Here is a 22,172-nt window from a genome sequence, read left to right as displayed (position 1 = left end):
AAATTCTTACTCCTTTCCAGCATTCTGTAAGGAAGCATTACCCATTCATCGCTGCCTGTTACAAACAGCACATCTGAAAGCTGCAGGAATTCATGGCATTTGTTCTTTGTTCGTAACACTACGCTTGTATGACACGTGTTTGTAAGTCTAATTTAATTAAAAAAGCAGTAAAATGCAAGTGTGGGTTTTCGGTGCTGGGCTGGCAGGGTGTCTGCATGAAAATGCCCCAGGGAAGGTGGCACATTTAAGAGAAATTAAATTGTCTCATTCCTCCCAGAATAAACATGGTGCTAATCCCTCTAATGGCCCTAAATATCACTAGAACTGTGGATCCGGCAACGAGTGTGCAACAGGACCCAATTAAGCTGCTCACACATTTGAAGTCATGGTCTCATCGTGGTTTAGTCTGGAGTCTCTCAGTGGCTAAACATGCTGAGGCAAGCGAAAACACGAAACTTCGTTAAGCACTGCACCAGCAGATTGCTGGGACCTGATGACAAGGGTGAGTAGGAGGCATCGGCATTTTTGCCACCTGCTCCCGATTTCTAAAGGCATAGGGATCTCCTGGGAACCCTGGATCCTCCAGCATTGCCTGGAATCCATTAACAGGAGCATCCTGCATAGGAAAGCAGTGCAGTTTTTGTGAGGCAAAAACTCTGTGGGGCACCTGTGGGTCTCAGATGGAGCACTGCATTGAGCCTTGAAAGGAACACATTAATACAAATGAAAAAACTGTGAGAATCCAGAAAGAAGTGGGAAATCTATGTTGTAAAGGCTTAGAAAATAGGAGCTACTCAAAAACGAAAGTATTTATGTATGGTAATGTTCAAAAAGAAGGAGGAGGAAGAGAAGAAGGATAAGGAAAAAAAAAAAGAAGGAGAAAGGAGAAGGGGATTGTGAAGTAGGAGAAGGAGAAGGGGAATGGAAAAAGAAGGGAAATAATATTAGAAATGATATTTAATCAGGTGTGCTTGATTCCTCTTCACCTTCTCCTCCTCCTTCCTCTTCCTCTTCCCCTCCCTTCCCCTCCCTCCTTCCCCTTCCCTTTTTTCCATTCTCGTTCCTCTTTTCCTCCATCCATTCTCCCTTTTTTTTTTCTTCCTCCTTTTCCTATTTTTCATTCTGGTTCAGTTTTCTGCTTGATGTGGCCTCTAATAAGATTCACCACACGCTCACAAAACTATTAGCAATGGAATGAAGGTCCATGGGAGAAGAGCAGCAATGGGGATCTCCTTTTGAGGCAGCAGCATAGACCTATCTTGCTTGGACCTACGCACAAAATGCATGAGAACATCTCAAGGTGGCTCATCGCAAGCTACAAGACTCTGAATTAGAAAAAAAGACTTCAATCCACACTCGTGCTGCCAAGAAATCCATGCCTCCTATTTTGACCAGCCTAGTCTCAGAGATCTCCTTCTCCATAACGAGAAGGAGCTTAGGTGGAAGGTGAGAACTGTGCAGATACTTAAAAGGAAGGCCAAGCATCTTATAGCATCACAGAAATATTAAGGTTGGAAGGGACCTCTGAGATCATCTAGTCTAATCACCCACCTACCACTAGTATTGCCCATTAAACCACATTCCTGAGTGCCACATCTCCATGTTTCTCGAACACTTCCAGGGACAGTGACACCACCACTCCCCTGGGCAGCCTGTTCCAGTGCATTTTGCCACTCTTTCTTAATTTGCCACATGGAAGGAGAACATGAGCAAAGCTTCAGGAGGAGGAGTGCCATGGGCCAAATAGCAGCAGAAGAAATAATCTTAGCTGCTGCCGCAGTTTGTTGGCTAGACTCAAGCAATGCAAGAACAGGAAAAAAAAAAAAGGCAGGGGGAGGTGGAATCCACCAAAGAGAGGCTTGTAGGATTCTCTGAGCACAGTTCCCATTAGAGACAATTCCAATAGCACCATTGTACAAGTCAGTAGTGAGAACTAACTTGTGTCCAAGGAAGAAGGCAAGCATCAGGGGAAAAGGAAGAGAAATCCAGGCAAGATGGTGTCAGGTTATTAAATTCAAACTCAAAACCAAAGAGACACTGCTAATCCTACTAAAAGCCCAAAGGGCTGAGCTCAGGATCCCCGGGGTTGCATCCTGCATCCTTCAGCCCCCAGCCCTGCTCTGCAGGAGCTCAGCAGCTATTTATCACTGAAGAAAGTTGCTTCTTCTCCAAAAAAGTTTTAACTATTTTAACTTTTGCAAAAATGAAATCTTCCCAAGGGCAAGCAAACTCTCAAATCCTATTTTTGCTGATAATAGCACAAGTAGGAGCTCTAGGGAAGGAGATGTCTCCTGGGTTAGATGGAAACCAGAGAGGAAAATGTCAGTAACAGGAAAAGAAACTGCTGCACAATCGTAAAGGAAAAGCCACCTTCATTTATCAAGTGGGCAATAGTGTTTCTGCTATGATATCTCTTTTTCTGCCCTTTTTCTTCCCTGTAGTCTCGCTGCTGGCACATGCACACATACCTAAATACATGAATTTGGGGAAGTGGAGAAATGAGAGCAATAATCACTGCTGCCATTCCCAGCTCTTTGCCAACAGATTTAAAGTTTTCTCTCCTCCACTTTCACCTGCTTAAATAGGGATAGCTTGAGCAGGAACCAAATGGTCCCATCCCAGCTACTGCATATGGCCATCCAAGGCCATAGGATGTCCCCTTGTCTCCACTGTCCCCTTTGCAGACACCTGGGATCATCCCACCTTTACTGTGTGCTCCACATTTCTTGTTCCTGAGCCAACGCCGTTGCAACACTGCCTGCAAAGAACCATTGCAACATTCCCACTGCACGACCTGTGGCTCAAAGGCTCATGGCTAAAAACATTTGCAAATCCTTTCAGTGCAATGAGGGTCTGGAATTTCACAATATGGCCAAAGAGAGGAACAGCAAACCATATCAAATAAACAGAAATCTGTGACTTATTGACTGTGCAGTGCCATTCACTGGGTCTTACACAGGGAAAGTGGCATCAGCTTTTCTTTATTTTATTTTATTTTGTTTTGTTTTATTTTATTTTATTATTTTTATTTATTTATTTATTTTGATGGGAGAAAGAGATGCCCAGAAAGAATTTGGTGACATTTTTAAATGGTTTTAGGTTTGTTTTGTGTTGTGTTGGCTGCCCTCCATACTTGGGAGCTTGAGAACTCTGTGGGCAGTTCTGCCTCCAGGAAAGGACATCTGTGAGCAGGGATGGATCTTTGGAGGGTTTTTAAGAAGGAAGCACAGATTTTGGGTGCTCAGCTTCACCAGTTTGGGAGCACCCCCTGAGTCTGGGTACCCACACAGTGGTGGATGGGGAGGTTCAGTCCTCCTCCTTCTTCCAGCCCCTATAGGGTGTTTTGCATTGGTAACAGCTTGGTTACATCTTTGCTCCAGAGAAGCTAAAATTAAAACAGTGACTCCATTGCAGACTGAAAACAGAGCATTCCTTCTCTGCCTGCGTGCTTTGGATGGACATCAGAAGCCAAACTCATGCTGGAAAATCCCCTGTGTAAAAGCAGTCTTCTATTCTGATCCTCTGTTCACTGTGGTTGGGATGTTCAGTTCCCAGACCTGCGCTCAAGGGGCTCTGAGATGGGATTTGCCTGGAAATGGAAAACATAAACACAAGAAGCCAACATCTCTGCAGCTCATTGCTTTAAACAAAAGCTCATTCTGCTCCAGAGAAGGGCTGAAAACAGAAGTTGATTCACAGATAAAGAAAGAAAAAAGAGTTTATAAAAACATCAGGATCTCATCTTTACCCTAATTCCCTAATTCTTCAAGGAAGAGTGTAGACAGCCAAGCACAGAGGTGGAGATCTCTACCTGCACCCTTAAAAACTGGGCAGAAATTAATGGCTCCTTTAAACTGGGAGTGGAGCTGCAAACCATCAGGATCCTGGCAACCACTGGGACAGGAATGAGGATTTCACATGTTCAGACAGATGCACGAATGGATTCTGTATTTAATGGCTTTAATGAGGACTGAAACAGCTTCCTGTTTCTCATCTCATCAGCTCCTGTGTCTCATCTCCCACTAGGGCTGGTGGCTGATCACCTCTATCACCAGCATCCTGAGATTCCTGAGCCTCCACCTTTGGCACCCTTGGGTACCTGAGCCTTCATCACTGGGACCTTGAGACTCCTGAGCCTCAAACACGGGATTCCTGGGCTCCTGAGTCTTCAACGCAGGGACCCTTGAGAACTTGATCATCCGTCACCTGAAAGGCATGAGCCTCCATCACTGGGATCTCTCAGAGCCTGAGCATCCACAACCATAGCCCTGAGGTTCCCAAGCCTCTATCACCATGACCCAGAGATGCCTGAGCTTCCATCAGCAGATCGCTGAGGTTTCTGAACCTCAACCACAGGATCCCTGGGTGCCTGAGCCTCTGTCACTGGGACATGAAGTTTCTGAACCTTCATCACTGGGACTTTTTGGTGCCTGAGCTTCCATCACCATGGCCTTGAGGTGTCTGAGCCACTATTACCAATACACTGATGTTCTGAGCCTCAATTACCAGGACATTGAGATGTCTCCATTACTGGACCTCGGGGTTCCTAAGCATTCATCACCATGATCCTGAAATTCCTGAGCCTCCATCATTGAGACTTTCTGCAGCCTAAGCACACATCACCAAGACCCTGAAGTGCCTGAGCTCAGCACCAGTCCCTCTGGGTGCTCCAGCATAGGGTCCCAGTGCTTCACTGTCTCATTCTGGTGCAAATCCCATTGCAGTCCCATAGATCCAAAGCACGGTGCTGGGGAAAAACCCACCCTGTATCCCTGCATCCCCAAAACCCTGCAGTGACCCTCTGCTCCCTCCTCAGCCCCATGGCTCCTTAGCCTCATAGCTTGCCCTGCTGTCAGCTGGCTTCAGTCCAGCTGGCACAGCCAGGAGCTAAACCCAAAACACCCATTTCCTATTTCTTTATTCCTTTTTTTTTTTTTTTTCACCATCTTTCCACTCAAATTTCCCCCCATTTTGCCATTTCACCGCACATAGGAATGCAGGGATTTCTGCAAGAATGAGAGCAAAGGGAACCACCAGCATGAATGTGCAAAAAAAAACCCAGAAAACAAAAAAGTACCTCCCACCCTCTGCAGCCCCTAACCCCATTGCAAAGTCTCCTTGGGGGTGAAGCCAGCAGCCTCCCATCCCCATCACCCCGTCCCCCTGCTGCCCCATCCCTGGAGTACCACCCCCGTTCATTTGTAGGGCCTGGAGACACTCCCAGAGCCCATCCTCGTTTTGGCTTCCTCTAGATGTCACTCTCCGCCACCTATTCCGTCGCTGCGATTTTCCTTTCCCCAAGATCCTGCTTTTTTTTTTTTTTTTTTTTTTTTTTTTAAATTCCTTTCTGATCTCTTTCCGGCCATGTGTGATTGCAGTTTCCTCTGGGCGTCCATTTCATCAGCCCGAAATTAAGGAGCAGAGAGAGGAGGGGGCAGCAAGCGGCCGCCTCCTTAAAAACCCCAAATCCCCCACCACCCTCACCGGCCCTACACCCCAGGTTGGGCACCCCGCACCCCTCAGCCCCATTCCGCTTTGCACGGAGGCTGAGGATCAGTCTGCTCCGCTCGGCTGCTTTTGGGGTGATTTTGCTTTTTTTGGGGGGGGAGGGAGGTGACTTTGCTTTTTGGGTCTTTTTTTTTTCCACGCAAGGTATCCCCAACCTTAAGGGCTCGCAGTGACCGGATGGTTTTTATCCCTCCAGCTCTGAAGCCGTCACTCATCTCCCCCCGACACCATTGGATGCGAACACCGGAGTCAGATTCTCCCATTGCTCGGAGAAAATACCCGCAGAGGATTTGGGTTTTTTGCTCCCCTTTGGGTTTGTCCCTTCATGCATGAGACAGCCCCGGCTCTGCGGCTCCGGCGGGCGATGGCCGCACAGTGAAGATGTCCGTGTCCAGGCTCAACAGCGTCAATGGCTTTTTGGAGGACGGCAGGATGGAGGCAGGGGACATTGGAAGGATCCTCCGCTGCCTGGAGATGGGCACCGTCCTCACTTTGTTCTACCAGAAGAAGTCACAGAGGCCAGAGCGAAGGACATTCCAGGTGAAGTTGGAGACCCGACAGATTATCTGGAGTCGGACACCCGAGAAAGTGGAGGGGGACAGTGAGTACTGGAGACAGGGCCTGGGGGTGCATTGGAGGGGTGTCTGGCTGTGGTGGGCTGTTCGAATGTAGTGGGATGTCCTACCCCATTGGGATGTCTGGCAGTGGTGGGATGACCTACCACACTGGGGTGATCTACAGTGGGATGCTTGGCAATGGTGGGATGTTCTACCAAGGTGGGATGTCCTACTGCAGTGGGGTGCCCAGCTCTGATGAGATGCCTGGCCATGATAAGATGTTCTGCTACACTGGGATACGTGACAATGGTGGGATGTTCTACCATGGTGGGATGTCCTGCCACTTTGGGATCCTCTGCCACACTGGGGTGATCTCCTGCAGTGTGATGCCTGGCAATGGTGGAATGTCTTTAAGCACAGGGAGTCATAGGGGATAGGGAACTGGACACTGTCCCCAGTGGGCTGGTTCCTCTACAGCCTTTACAGGGAAAAGCTTGTTCTCTGCTTGAGGAAATAACGCATTTCCTGCTCCTTGTTTTTTTATTTGGGAGATTGCATAGGGCCTGGCCTAGGATCTCAGCACTACTTTCCCATCGACCCAGTTCTCCTGCCTCAGTTGCCCCAATCCTGGAGCATCTTTACCAACCTGGTTCATCCCCATTCCATGTTCACACGTCCTCCTACTCTCTGGGATTTTAGGGAAGCTCCAGGACCTCACTCCCACTCTGTGTCCAACCTCACGCCTGCCTGGACCATTCCAAATCCTCTTCTCAGCTTGAGAAGGGATTAGCAAGATACCTGACAATGCTGATGTCTCTATTAGAGGGCAGTATAGGGATCCCAGCTCTGCTGGAGATGTCCCCTGCCCTTCAGGCTAGTTACACGCTTAATTATACTGCTACTTGGACATGCGTCCATACAGATAGGATCCCCCAGAACAGTACATCCTCAAGGTTAGGAGCTACGATGTCATCCTGCACTGCCTCCAAAATTTGTCTCTTCCCAGGTGGTTTCCAGCCTCTGCCAACCCAAAAATGTTGTGCAGGGGTGGTTTGCAGCATAGTTTGCTGTGATAGTGGCTAATTAACACTCATGCCTTCATCCTGACAATTAGAAATAGGATAGGATGAATGCTGCTGGCCCAGGCGAAATCTTTTATTTCAGCCTTTAGATCAGCTTCACAATAGCATGGGGTAATTCCATGCAGGAGGTCTGGTCTGCCCCAAGTCCCACCCAAAGGAAGGACCAAGGGGACACCACTTGACCACCTGGGCCAGCAGCATCTCTCAGCTCTGCAGTTCCCTTCCAGAGTCTTTCTTTGCTTTCCTCTTAATGGACTCAGAAAACTCCCAGCCTCTAAAAGCTGCCAGGCAGACCCTCCATCCACTCCCAACCACACTGCCCCTATATTTAAATCCTTCTTTGTATCAGTGCTGCTTGCTTTTCATGAGAAGAGAAAAGGGATTTTCGCAGTTGGATCTGGCTCCCAGCATGTTTTAATCACCAGGACCCCGGAGACAATGCAGGGAGGAGTTTGGAGACATACTTCTGCCATGATCTCTGCAAATCCGCTGCAGATGTGGTTTCCAGGAAGCCGCCAGCATGTTGCATTGTGCTGCACACTCCCTCTCCTGGGTCCAAGCCTGGATCCTGGCTGTGTTGGCAACCGTCAGCAGAGCCACGATAGCCACCACCATCTCGATTCTGCAGTGCCCTGCAATGGGTAGGGTTGGAGAAGTGCCTCCAGTTCCTATCCTACAAAACAACCCCAAATATCCACCCGTTTGCACTCAGGGTCTGCAAACCATGGACAGCAGCCAGCTTCCCTTCCCCAAAATCACACATATGGGTGCAGACACCAATTGAGCGCCGCTTCGCAGCTGAGTGCCCACATCCCGCCCCGGTCCTCCCATGTTGGCTCTCATCCATCCAAACGAAGGCTGCATAAAGCCACCAGTGTTTTCCAGAGCCTTTCCGACAAGAAAAAACATTTCCCACCTTTTTTTTTGTTTGTTTGTTTTGTTTCTTTTTTCACTGATTCAGTCCCATTTCCCCCCCATTCCTTATCCCTTATCCACGCATTCCACTTTTTCTCTGCTCCAGTACCCTGCACCCATCCCCATTGCCGTGTAGGAAATGCTGCAGGGGCCAGGCTGGAAATTCTCCGGGAAATGACCCATTTCCTGCAGGACAATGACCCTGTGCGGTGTCCGGCCACCCTTGGCCATACAAAGCCCTTTTCCGGAGGCTCTATTTTGCAGCACAACCATTAGTACCCTGATATTATTACTCTATCCCCTCTACAAAACCAGGGGATGGAAATCTCCACTGGTGATGTAGCAGTGAGGAAGACCGCGGTCCGGAAACCCAACCCTCCCGCCACTGGTTGGGCTTTATATAGCGAGATAATGAGAGAGCAGCACAGCAGGAAAGAAACGCCCTGCGGTCTGGGCTGCAAATTGCCACCTTTGGACAGATGTATTCTATTAAAAGATGAGCTCAGCCTGTCCCAAGTTTTTCTCAGAGAGACGAAGGTGGTTGTAGGGATTTCAAGGCTGAGTCTCAAGAGCTCGTGGCACCAAGAGAGATGGAAAATTGTTGGGATCACGAGGATGCACCATCGTGAGGACACAATCCCTATAGGACACGTGGAACTTATAACTCTGTCATATACCAATGGGCAGAGCCACCAGGATGACCCACTTTGGGGACATGACTCCCTGAAGGACCCGCAGTACTCATGGTGCCATCACACCAGCCAGTGTGTCACTTGCAGGGCTGTAGGGTTATGTCTCCCTTGGGAGACACATGGCCATAGCACCCATCCCAGACCCACAGAATGCCCCATCCTGGGGACGTGTGGCACCCATAGTACTATCAGACAGCTGTAGGGACACCTTATCTTGGGGACACTGTGCCTGAAGGACACATGGCACTCATAATGCCATCATGTACCAACGGGCAGTGCCACCAGGATGCCTTCTGTTGGGGACACGGATCTGTGAAGGGTATGCCATCCTACCAGCAGTGACATGTCTCCTTTGAGGGATATAGCCATCACAGGGATATAGCCATGGACACAGCCATCACAGCCAAATGCAATGTCCCATCCTGGGGACAAAGATCTCCACACAGTCCCACCTTCTGCACTCTCAACCGACCCCTACATGTGGCTCTGCGGTGTCAGAGGGGAAGGAGATAGTCCCACATCCCTCTGTCCCTGCAGTTGACATTCGGGAGATCAAGGAGATCCGCCTGGGAAAGAACTCACGGGACTTTGAGCGCTACCCCGAGGATGCTCGCAAGCTTGACTTCACCATGTGCTTCATCATCCTCTACGGGATGGACTTCAGGCTGCGGACGCTCAGCGTGGCTGGTGCGTGGGCTCCCACTTCTCCCCTTCCACCTATCCTTGGCATCCCACCTTCCCCATCCTTCACCAACCTCTTCTTCCTCCTCTAGCTTTCTGTGAGGAAGACATCAACCTGTGGATCACAGGTCTCAACTGGTTGGTGGCAGACACCCAGAAAGCCCAGACCCCGCTGCAGATTGAGAGGTGAGGAGGGACGGTCAATCCTATTTCATGGTCCTCATTTGTGGTCTGAAAAGATGAACTATGAGTTTGGTACCCAAGGCTGAGCACTGTCTGTCTGTCCATCTCTTCCTCCCAGGTGGCTGCGGAAACAGTTTGATGGGATGGACCGGTCACGGGAAGGCAGGTGAGCATCAGCATGGCTTTACAGGGGAAAGGGGTCAGTGGTCTGAGCACACAACAGCCGAAATCCACCCACCCCTCTCCCAGGGTGTTTCTTGAAATAGCTGATGTCCTTTGCTTAACCCTGCAAATCAACTGGCTTTGGTGGCCATGGGTCATACCCACCCCAGATCTGTAGGGTGGGAGCAAGGGTGTGGGGCAAGGTAGTAATGGTTTATTTGGGGTGTTCAGAGGTATCTAAAGTCAGAGATTGGAGCACAGTCTCTGAAGTACTGCAGGAACTCGAATATCCCCATGCCCACTGCAACAGTGGGAGAGGATGGGCCATTAGTGCTACCCGTAGGTGTCTCCTTGATACAGCAAAAAAAATAATCCAAACAAATGAATTTGGACTTAAATGTGGTTGGAAGAGGATGGGAATGGGATGAGGATGGGGATGGGGATAGAAATGGAGACGAAGATGGAGATGGCGATGGGGAAGCGGATGGGACTGGGATGAAGATGGGGATGAGATGAGGATGAGAATGGGTGTGGGATGAGGATGGGAATAATTATAGTCTCCAGGGGGGGACGGATGCCCAGCTACACCCCTTCACCCTGACCCCCTGCTCAGTGCTCCTATACTCACACCAGAGCCCTCTAAATCATAAAGAAAAAGGGCAAAAATGCCTCTGGAGCAAATTGTGCTGTGCCATTGTGGGAATCTGCAGTCTGGGAGTCTCAAATGAGAATCTGGGCTGATACTGGGATTTGGGTTGGGCCCAACTCAGCCATGTGTCCGGGGGATCCATGCCATGTCGGGTCTGGTTGGTGCCCTGACACCATCTCTGTCTCACAGCATTACAGTGAAGGACCTGAAGGCCATGCTGCCCCAGGTGAACTACCGAGTGCCCAACATGAGGTTCCTGCGGGACAAGCTCTTGGTAAGTCCCTGGCTGTGTGGGGAATGGGGCTTCAAGCCCCTATCCAATGTCTCTGCACCAGTACCACTCTCACATCACCCATCCCACAGGAGGTGGAAGCCAGGAATGAGATGACCTTCTCTCACTTTATCCAGTTCTACAAAAACCTGATGTTTGATGCACAGAAGTCGGTAAGAACCATGACCCATCCACTCCAGCTCATCATGGCGTGGCCCCAGCCAGCTCAGCCCGTCTTTTTGTTTTGCAGGTCATTGAGCAGCTGGAGCTCTCCTTTCCTCTGCGGTGAGTTCCAGGAGCCTCACAGACTCCCATCCAGCAGGGATGCATATTAGGATGGGAGCAGAAATGAGAGGAGGGATGCAAGTGGTTGTGTAAAAAGGGGTGTAAAAAAATGAGAGCAGGGATGCAATAGGAGCACAAACTGGAATGGGAGCAGAGATGGGAAAGAGTGGAAATTTGAGCAGGCTTGTGAGTAGGGATGTAAATCAGGATAGAGCAGGGATGCAAATGGGTTGAGAGTGAAACTGTGAGAGTGGAATGTGAATAGGATGAAATGGGGATGAGAACAGAAATAAGAGCAGGGATGTGAGTGGTCATACAAATAGGGGTGAGAAAAAATGAGAGTAGGGATGCAAACTGGGATGAAAGCAGGGATGGTAGTGGGAATTTGAGTGGAAATGTGAGTAGCAAAATGAGTGGGGTTACAAATGAGGTTGGGAACAAGTGTGATCAGAGATGCAAGTGGGGATACATGCAAGGATGTGAGTGGAGATGTGTGCCAGGGATGCAACAGCAGGATATGATTGTGGATATGAGTGACGATGCCAGCAGGGGCTTGAGTGGGGATGTGGGTGGGGATGTGCGCGGGAATCAGGACCAGGGATGCAGTGATGTAATGCAGTGCCCACTTCCCCATATTCTTGGGCAACATCTGCTGCTGCATCCCAGGAACGTGGATCGCCCTGAGCTGTGCCAGGTGTCCCTCTATGACTTCCAGAAGTTCCTTCTGCATGACCAGAAGGTTGGTTGTCCTTTGAGACCCCTCTCCATCCCAGTCCTGGTGAATCCCATGGGATACCCCTTCCCAGATGCTGCACCCTATAAAAGCAGCTGTATTTGTACCCCAGGAGCCATGGGCCAGTGATGTGGGCATGGTGCGGGACTACATGTGCTCCTACCTCAAGGATGGCTCCATCGATGCAGCAGAACCCTCCTTCCAGCTGGATGAGGTGAGTGAACCCACACAGCATTAACCCCTTGCACTGAACTCCTCAACCTCTTCAATTCTGACCTCTCTGCTTCTTCCCACCCCTAGTTCCTCACGTACCTCTTCTCCAAGGAAAACATGGTGATGGACGCCAAGTATGAGCGGGTAGTACCTGAGGAGATGAACCACCCTTTGTCCCAGTACTGGATCTCCTCTTCCCACAACACGTAAGGACAGGGTAGGCTCACCTTGGTGATCCCCCACAAGCATCCCTTCCTGAGCATCCCATCTTGTGCCTCTGCAGGTACCTTACAGGAGACCAGTTCTCCAGTGAGTCCTCCCTGGAGGCGTATGCCCGCTGCCTGCGCATGGGTTGCCGCTGCATTGAGTGTGAGTCCACCTTATACTCCATTGCACACTGCAGTGATGCTGAGCTTCCCCAGCACCTCACATTGCACCAGATGAACCATCCCCTGCACCCATCCCATGGCAAAGAGGAGGGGGGGGGTTGAATCGTAGAGTAATTACTGTTGGACAAGACCCAACCTATCCCCATCGTGCCTGCTAAACTATATCTCTCAGTGCCACATCTCCACGTTTCTTGAATACCTCTGGGAATGGTGGCTCCATCACCTCTGTGGGCAGCCCATGGTTGACCACTCTTTTGGATAAGAAGTTTTTCCTAATATCCAACATTGTTCTGGTGCACAGTTGGTGAGCAACATGTGTTAACAGAGTTGTCTCCTTATTTAGTGGACTGCTGGGATGGCCCAGATGATCTCCCCATCATCTACCACGGTCACACGCTCACCTCCAAGATCAAATTCCTGGACGTGCTGCATACCATCAAGGAGCATGCATTTGTCACATCTGAGTAAGCCCTGCCCCACCAAAGCAACCCAATTTTGGTCTGGGCAAGCAACTGCTGCTCAAATTCTCTTTTTGTTCGTCTTCATCCCAAGCCACTTTTCCACCTGCCTCCTCCAGGTTCCCCATCATCCTCTCCATTGAAGACCACTGCAGCATCGTCCAGCAGAGGAACATGGCTTCCCACTTCAAGAAGGTCTTTGGGGACATGCTGCTCACCAAGCCAGTTGACATCAATGCTGATGAGCTGCCCTCACCCACCCAACTCAAGAAGAAGATCCTAATCAAGGTATGGGGCCAAGGACTGCATCAGGCTGGGAGGGAAGATGATTCCCCCAAATCTTGGCACTCAGAAAAAAATATCACTCCATGCACAAGCAGTGGGATGTCAAGGTTCTGTGCAAGGAAAGATCTGTGGGGAATGGGTGGTGGTGGTGACAGCAGACCTGTGGATTAGGGCTGGGAGCTCAGCATGATGGAGTCACCATGCTTGCTGCTGAGATCCCATTCCTGGGCTGTCCTCAGCACAAGAAGCTGGTTGAAGGGAACCTATATGAGGAGGTCTCCACTGCCAGTTACTCAGAAAACGACATCAGCAACTCCATCAAGAATGGAATCCTCTACCTCGAAGACCCCATTGACCATGTAAGGATCTCCATGTGATGATGGCTGGGGGCAGAGCAGGATGTGTCAGATGGGGCTGCCCTGGGAGGAGAGAGCACAGGGGTTTGGGGTGGACATGGGGCACCATTGCAATGCCATGGGGTGTCCAGGGAGGAAATGGGGGTCTCAAAGCCCCACCCTGCCATGCCATCCTCCTCCCTGCCCCGGTGATGCTGTTTCCCCCTCATAGACTTGGAGTCCGCATTATTTCGTCTTGACAAGCAACAAGATTTACTACTCAGAGGAGACATCACGCTACCAGTTCAATGAAGATGAAGAGGAAGTGGAACAGAAGGAGGTGCGTGTGGGACAGGATGCAGTCATGGGGTGGGGGTATTTGGGGACACTGTGAGTCAGCATAAGGAAAGGGAGAAGATCAATGGCAACTGCTCATGAGGATGCTAACCTTGAGGTGTGTCTGGTCTCTGTGTGAATTTGTAGGAGTTCAACAACAACGAGCTGCACTTCACGGAGAAGTGGTTTCATGGGAAGCTGGGAGGTGGCCGTGATGGGCGACAGATTGCTGAGAAGCTGCTGCATGAATACTGCACTGAGACAGGAGGCAAGGATGGCACCTTCCTGGTGCGTGAAAGCGAGACCTTCGTGGGTGACTACACCTTGTCCTTCTGGTAGGAGCCCAGTTCAACCTCCGTTGGGGTGGATGGCAAGATCATGTCTTCCCCAGGCTGGTCTGGGCATCACACCAGGAATCTGGTGGCTGCCTCCAGTAGATTCCCAGTTTGGAGGCAGAAACGGTGTTTTGAGGGAAAACACCATCTTTCTGAGCATTCTGGTGCTGTGACCCAGACCATCCCCAAGCATGGCATGGCATGGTCATGGATCTGGACTGACTCACTCCCACTTTGTTCCCTCATGGCAGGAGATCAAACCGCGTGCAGCATTGCAGGATCCACTCACGGCAGGAGGCTGGTTCCACCAAATTCTACCTGACAGACAACCTGGTCTTTGACAGTCTCTACAGTCTCATCTGCCACTACCGTGAGGTGCCACTGCGCTGCAATGAGTTTGAGATGCGCCTCACCGACCCCGTGCCCCAGCCCAATGCCCACGAGAGCAAAGAGTGAGGGTGAAACCCAGTCCACTGCTACCTTGGGTCCACCACCCTCTTCCTTCACTTATTCCACTCCTGTGTGCATCATCCTCTTCCATCACTCGTCCCTCCCTTGCATCCACCATCCTCTTCCATCACATGTCCCACTCCTGTGTTCACCACCCTCCTTCATTGCTTGTCTCACTTTTGGGTCCACCATCTTCTTCCTTCACTTGTCTCACCCTTAGGTTTACCATCTTCTTCCATTGCTCATCCCGCCCTCGTGTCCACCATCCTCTTCCACCACTCATTCCACTCTTGGGTCCACCATCCTCATCCCTTCTCATGTTGACTCCAGTGCAGCTGGTGTCAGATTTGGGGTTTGCCAGCCCACTGCCTCTTTGCTGTGCCTATCCAGGTGGTATCATGCCAGCCTTACACGCCTGCAGGCTGAGCACATGCTGATGCGAGTCCCTCGGGATGGAGCCTTCCTGGTGCGAAAACGGAGCGAACCCAATTCCTACGCCATTTCATTCCGGTGAGTGTGGCACACCCCAGCACTCCCAGGCTGGCCAAGCTTGGCCCTGTGGCTTCACTCCAAGAGATGGGGACATCACTGGCTGCTCTCTTGGCCTCAGGGCAGAGGGGAAGATCAAGCACTGCCGCATCCAGCAGGAGGGACGACTCTTCATGCTGGGCAGCTCAGCAGAGTTTGAAAGCCTGGTGGACCTTGTCAGCTACTATGAGAAGCATCCTCTGTACCGTAAGATGAAGCTGCGCTACCCCATCAATGAGGAGACCCTGGAGAAGATGGGCACCACTGTGAGTGCTCCCAGTTGGGAACAGTGTGGATAAAGTAGTTCTGGGCATGGGCAATCCAAGTCCATCCCAAACCCAATCCCAATCCCAAGTCCAGCCCAAAGTCCAACTCATACCACTATCGTTGGCCATCGTTATAGCATCTTCACAAGCCACAAGTTCCTTACAATCAGCTGTAAAGGGATATTGGATCCCCATCATACTTCTCTGGCCCACATGTGATGGCCCAGTTTCCCCCATGATTTTTCATAATCCATGCCCATGGTCAGATGACCTTTTTTGATGTCTGTCCTTGCAGGAGCTGGACTATGGGGCTCTGTATGAGGTGCGGACACCCCATTTCTATGTGGAGGCCAACAAGATGCCAATGGCCAGGGTAAGAGTCTGAGCTGGTGTCCCCAAAGGATGCAGGGTGGTGGGACATAGTGATTCTCATTCTGAGGCTCCTGGATGGTTCCCACCATGGCCCAGAGAAGTTGTGGTGTTGCTGTTTCTCTGACCCTGAAGCAATGCTGGAGTTGGTGGGAACTTTTTCACATCCCCATCATTTGTGTACAGTCTGAGCTCCAGCAACAGCATCACCCCAGTGGGTATGAGACAAGTCTGAAGCAAACATCCAGCCAAAGAGTGCCACAACAGCAAAGAAACATTTTACTGGGGAGAACCCCAAAAGAATAAGTTTAGGGTCATTTCACGCAGTCTCCATCCTTGGATGTTTTTAGATCCAGGCTGGTCTCAGTGCTGGCCCTGGAGGAGCCTCGAGGTCCTTTCCCTGACCATGATCCAGCACAGTTGTGCTTTAGAAGTCCTTTGGAAGCAAAGCAGCTCTCGGGCTTGTGAAGAACTAACTCAAAGGGTTTTCTTTCAGGGAATGTAATAATATCACAGGAGAATTATAGAATAATTAATCTCTGAGATCATCATATCCATCCCCAACTCACCATCACCATCCCCACTACCCAAACGTGTCCCTGAGGGCCACATCTCCACATTCAATGAGCGCATTCAGGGGCATAAAGTGGTTGGGAGCTTTCTTACACAGTGGAGAACCCAGAAGAGGAATATGCTGGTTGTATGGGGTCACATGCACCTACAGCCCTCTTGTCTCCCCTAACATGTCCCACTTTCAGTGTGGACTTCTAGAGGGCATGGTTTAGGGAGTGAGGCATCCAGGACATCAGCTGGGCATCCCAGCTTGGTGGTGACATGTGTGTCCCTCTCCCTGGTGGTCCAGTGTACAGTGAAGGCTCTTTATGACTACAAAGCACAGCGGGAAGATGAGCTGTCATTCTGCAAGCAAGCCATCATCCACAACGTTGACAAGCAGGACGGTGGCTGGTAAGAGTGGTCTGGTGCCCTGGGCATCATTGCCACAGGCAGGGATCTTCCTGCGTCTGTTTTAACGACCTCCTTTTCTGTCCCTCCCCTCCTTCTCCAATTGCTCCTGACATTGCATGCAGCATTAAAACCCTGTATACCCTTCCAATTGGTCCTCTTGCCTTGATCCTCTCACCCCTTGCAGGTGGCGGGGGGACTATGGGGGCAAGAAACAACTGTGGTTCCCAGCCAACTACGTGGAGGAAATTGTCAGCACTCAGGCACAGGAGCAGGATGAGGCTGTGAGTGCTCTGTCTCTATGTCATCCCATTTTTCCCATTCACTGAGAATACCTGAGGTGCTCCCAGCACCAGTCCAAGCCAAACCCTTACCTGGTGGCTCTATGATGCTCTATGGAACAGAGTTGGCTCAAAGTGTGTGTGTTTTTTTTTCATTGGCTTTTGCCTAGAGTTGGCTGATCCAGAGGGTTGGATGGAGAGTTGGATGGAGGTTGGGCTGCCCCTCACCAATCCCTTTTCTCTCTTGCAGTCATCAGAAAACAGCCCCCTGGGGAACTTTCTGAAAGGCTTCATCGATGTGCCATCGTGCCATGTAGGTGAGTGTCCCCACCATGTCCACAACGGGGATGGTACGTACCCCAAGCTAGAGTTCTGCACAGTGAGCTGAAGCTCCCCCAACTCACCATAAACATGGTGTGAACCACTCATTGATAGGTGCTGGCATGGCAAAAATGTCATGTTGGGGAGAAGTAAGGGCCTTGTACTTGGTGTGATGTACTGGGGATAGTCAGGCTGAATTCATAGACTCAAAGAATCATAAAGGTTGGAAAGAGCAGTAAGATCATACAGTCCAACCATCAACCCATCCCTGTGACCATGTCACTCAGTGCAACAGAATTTGGGGACGTTTGGCTGATGTTGAAAGGATGGTTTGGGGGTTATTTACCCCAGCTCAAAGAAAAAGACATTTCAGGTTGAAAAGGTGAAACCATTAATTGTGGTTAATTATGTTTGCCGCTTTCACTTCCAGTATTTTTGGAGGGGATTGACCACAGTTAACAGGAATTTGGGTTCAACTCTCCCACACTGTGTTTCTTGACAATTTGCTATATTTGGGACTACTCTCAAAGGAGGAGAAACCTGTCGGGTGCTGGGGAGGGCAGATAGTGGCCCAGGAGCAGGACCGCTGAGGTTTCGTTTGCTCCACAGAGCCATCCATTGGGAATGTCTTCGAGTAAAGCCCCCTCTGATGTCCTTATAGTTATCTCCAAAGACGGGAGGAGCTCCAAACCATTTGTCTTCACCATCCATTCCCAGCAGATGTCCCACGCAGCCCAGTCACTGGATGTGGCCGCTGACACACAGGAGGAGCTCAGCGAGTGGGTGGCCAAGATCCGGGAGGCCACGCAGAACGCCGATGCCAGGGTGAGGGGCACTGGAGTAAAGCAGGTGGTGGCGGGCATCCTCATCCCCAGGGGATGAAATGGAGCGGGTGGTGGTGGATGGCCCATTTCATGAAGGATTGACACCGGTGGATAGATCAACCCCAGCAGTGGATGGTTATGAATTCTTCATCCCATGGTGGATGGACTGTGGTTGACAGACTGTCCCCATCAGTAGATATCGTGGATGTCTCATCCCATGGTGGATGGACACTAGCGGACAGTTGATCCTTATCAGTGGATGTTGGTCCCATCCCATAGTGATTGGACTGTAGTTTACAGACCATCCCAATCAACGGAAGACTCTCAGATTCCATTTTCCCTTGTGCAGATGCAAGAGGGGAAGATTATGGAGCGGAGGAAGAAGATTGCTCTGGAGCTCTCCGAGCTGGTTGTGTATTGCCGCCCCGTGCCGTTCGATGAAGACAGTAAGGACTGGAAAAGGGTAGTGATGGGATGGGATGGGGTGGGATGGGATGGGGTGGGATGGGATGGGATGGGATGGGATGGGATGGGATGGGATGGGATGGGATGGGATGGGATGGGATGGGATGGGATGGGATGGGATAGGAAGGGAAAGAAAGGGGTTTGGGGGAACTGGTTGCTCCCACAGAACCCCACGTCTTCCATTGATGTCCACCTTGGTGCTTTCAGAGATTGGCACAGACAAAGCATGCTACCGGGATATGTCCTCCTTCCCGGAGACCAAAGCGGAGAAGTATGCCAACCGCAGCAAGGGCAAGAAGTTCCTGCAGTACAACAGGCGCCAGCTCAGCCGCATCTACCCCAAAGGGCAGCGCCTGGACTCCTCCAACTATGATCCACTGCCCATGTGGATCTGTGGCAGCCAGCTGGTGGCCCTCAACTTCCAGACACCTGGTAAATCCCATGCCCAGGATGGCAAAGTCCTCATCCCTGTGGCTGGAGGTGGTTTAGATGAGCTCTCCGACCTTTGTCCCCATCTTGATGGGGATATTCTCTTGCAATATCAGGTTGTTTCATGCACTTTAACCTGGGGTTGAGAGATCTATAGCGGGTTTGTGAGGGCAGAACATTCTGCTCAGGGCCGCTGGAGGGTACCTGAACCCTGCTTTGTCTTCTGGCCATAGACAAGCCGATGCAGCTGAACCAGGCACTCTTCATGCTCGGTGGCCACAGTGGCTATGTCCTACAACCTGACATCATGAGGGATGAGACGTTTGATCCCTTTGACAAGAACAGCCTGAAGATTGTGGAGCCCATCACAGTACAGCTGCAGGCAAGTGGGCAAGAATGGCAAGTCCATTCCGAGGTGACCACCACCAAGATGAGGGGTTCAGTTCTTCCTTAGTTTGGGGTCAATTTCTACATGTTTAAGATCCATATTGGCTCTGTGGGGTTCACTGCTCCATGATCTGTTAGGTCTTTTGGTCTTTCTTGCATAATCTTATTGTGGAAGAACTCCAGAACTTTGAGGGGAAAACCCCACAACTTTGGGTCATTTTGGTGTTACAGCTGGGATGGATTAGTGTGTAGGCAGCCAACTCTTGAGTATGGCATGCACACAGCAGAAGTTTTTCAAATCATTCTGCAGATACAGCTAAAATGAGTTCAAGGTCATGGATAAGGTGTGGTGTGGCTAATAATGGTCATGAAGATTTTGGCAAACCAAAACCAACCAAGCCATAGGACTCTCCAAGGAAGTCCTTTTTCAACCACAGGGCCAGCATGGCTGGACCTCACTCTCTTGCTCATCCTCTTTCTTCCACAGATCCTTGGTGCCCGGCACCTTCCCAAGAATGGGAGAAGCATTGTGTGCCCCTTTGTGGAGGTGGAGGTGTGTGGCTCCGAGTATGACAACAGCAAGAACAAGACAGATGTCGTAGGTGAGGGTTCTCCCACATATTTCCTATGCCAAGAGGACAAGTGGGGTCATTGGGACGCTATTTGGAGTTCCACTGGAAATCCTAGAGTTGTAGAATAAAAAGCCACTAAGATCATCTAGTCCAACCATCAGCCCAAGCCTGTGACTGCTCAAATGTTGGTGATGGGGGTGGGTTTCATGGTGGAGCAAAGGGGAAAGGCATCTCCCATTAACAGGAGAGCAGTGGTGCTTCCTTGGCGTTGTCCATGTGTCTAACCCTGCTCTGAACTCACCCCACAGCTGACAATGGTTTCAACCCCGTGTGGCTCTTCAAGCAGTTTGTCTTCGACATCAATAACCCTGAGTTCGCCTTCCTCCGCTTTGTGGTGTATGAGGAGGACATGTTCAGTGATCCCAATTTCTTGGCTCAAGCCACCTTCCCAATTAAGGGTCTCAAAACAGGTATGCTCCCTCCATCCACACCCTCATCACTATCATAGAATCATAGAATCATAAAGGTTGAAACAGACCTCCAAGATTGCTGAGTCCAACCATTAACCCATCCCCACTATGTCCACTCGTAGAACCATGAGTCCACTACCACCAACATAGAACACCCTCTAAAGCGTGCCCCTAAGTACCACATGTTCATGTTTCTTGAACACAATCATCATCATCATCATCAGCTGCTTGGGGACTCAACTATGACCATGGCGAGGGACTGGGACCCCACTATGGGGCTGAGCTCATGTCCCGGTGTTGTGTCCAGGCTACCGGTCAGTGCCGCTGAAGAACAGCTACACAGAGGACCTGGAGCTGGCCGCGCTGCTCATCCACATTGAAATCATCAACGCCAAGGTAAGCATCATAGAAAAGTTCAAAACACCCGTTCCTCATTTCCTCAGTGGATCAATCCCCCCATCCATCCTCATCCATTTGTGTTGGAGCAGGAGGAAGACGAGGAGAACCTCTACTCATCCATCCAGCAATTGCGGGACCGTGCCAGCGAGCTCTCCAGCCAGGTCTCCAGCTACGAGCGCACCAACAACTGTGACTCACGCTACCAGCAGCGCCTTGATGAGCTGCGAGCGGCCCAGGAGCGACTGATGGAGCTCACTGAGGTCCGCAACCGCAAGTGAGTTCCCCCTGCTCACCCCATAACCCAGCTTAGGGTGGTGCCATTGGGCTGATGGTTCCATTGGGATGGTGAATCTGTTTGGGGTGGTGGCACCCTAAAGCCACGTCTCTGTTCCATCCCAGGTTGATGGAGAAGAAGAAGAGGGACCGGCAGATGGTCACCAAGCGCAGCTGAGATGGGAGTGCTCAAGGTGGACCCCCCCACTGTCCCCCACCACCTCCTCTCCCACTGTAAAGGGACAGAAGGAGTTGGGGTGGCCAAATCCAGACCCCACTCCCAGTATCAGCCTCCAACCAGGTGCTGTGGGATGCCAACACCACTGTGTCCTCAGGGGTGGGTGATAACGGTGTGTGACAAATGTGGGGAAAAAGGGGTAGGTCTGCCTGTGATGCTTCTCTGTTGGAAGATGCCTTTGGGTCATCCCATGTCCCCCATGTCACCCTGTGGGGTGGCTGCTTGAGTGGCTTCCTCTTCATCCCACATCTCCTTAGTGGGATGATGACAAAATCATCAACCGATGGGGAAACAGAGGCACAACCCAACAACTGGTGGGGAAACTGAGGCACGGAAGAGCTCTCCCAGTCCCCGATTGGCCTAGGACAGGGCACCTCCCTCCTGGGAACAGAAAGGCACTGGGATGAGGACACGGGGGACGTCTGGGGGCAGCAGGGGGTATTTCACCCCCACTATAAATATATGTATTTTCTTCTTTTATCCAGTGTGTACATACAGTGCGGGGAGGGCTCTGTGCCAGCACAGTATTAGGGCACAAGGTGACCCCAAATTGTCCAGAGATGTCCCCAGAACAGGAGAGCAAGGAGACGCCCAATGTGGGCACTGAGGGGACAGGGGTGTCCCAATGCTCAACCAGGGATGGAGACAGATCCCCAAAGTTAAGTCCCGCTGTTTGGGGCATTTCCTAAACAAACAAAATTCCAATGGAGGATTTCATTGGAGCCTAAAAGAGAACCAGTGCAGAGAATGGGGATGTCCCCAGGATGTCCCCTTTGGTCCCAGTGCCACGATGGGGCCTGATCATGCTGAGGGAACCAGTGAAATCCACTGAGGTGGTGCCCACTGTGCCCCTCCCCTGGTAAGAACA

General features: G+C 50.8%; 1 protein-coding gene across 2 annotated transcripts; it reads left to right on the top strand.

The window, feature by feature from the left end:
• Positions 1-5,390: 5,390 nt before the first annotated feature.
• Positions 5,391-21,358, top strand: LOC136059221 (1-phosphatidylinositol 4,5-bisphosphate phosphodiesterase gamma-1-like). Of its 2 annotated transcripts, none has more exons than XM_065753243.1 (33): positions 5,391-5,500; positions 5,705-6,109; positions 9,292-9,441; positions 9,528-9,621; positions 9,737-9,784; positions 10,619-10,703; positions 10,793-10,873; positions 10,951-10,985; positions 11,652-11,724; positions 11,831-11,932; positions 12,019-12,137; positions 12,215-12,300; positions 12,664-12,784; positions 12,898-13,066; positions 13,303-13,422; positions 13,631-13,738; positions 13,882-14,069; positions 14,321-14,521; positions 14,910-15,029; positions 15,130-15,313; positions 15,609-15,686; positions 16,545-16,648; positions 16,833-16,929; positions 17,177-17,243; positions 17,909-18,072; positions 18,421-18,517; positions 18,744-18,968; positions 19,199-19,347; positions 19,840-19,954; positions 20,233-20,394; positions 20,702-20,790; positions 20,883-21,067; positions 21,193-21,358. In XM_065753243.1, exons 2-33 carry the CDS (start codon positions 5,890-5,892, stop codon positions 21,242-21,244), a joined length of 3,888 nt encoding a protein of 1,295 aa, XP_065609315.1. In that variant the 5' UTR covers positions 5,391-5,500; positions 5,705-5,889; the 3' UTR covers positions 21,245-21,358. The 2 variants fall into 2 exon arrangements, with proteins under 2 accessions (XP_065609315.1, XP_065609314.1); XM_065753242.1 differs by having other exon boundaries at positions 5,391-5,582.
• Positions 21,359-22,172: the final 814 nt, after the last annotated feature.

This window comes from Cyrtonyx montezumae, unplaced genomic scaffold (genome assembly GCF_038088225.1).
Source record: "Cyrtonyx montezumae isolate F1298 unplaced genomic scaffold, pur_monq_1.0 scaffold_8, whole genome shotgun sequence".
NCBI classification, from domain to species: domain Eukaryota; kingdom Metazoa; phylum Chordata; class Aves; order Galliformes; family Odontophoridae; genus Cyrtonyx; species Cyrtonyx montezumae.
This window is presented reverse-complemented; position numbering and strand designations above follow the sequence as displayed.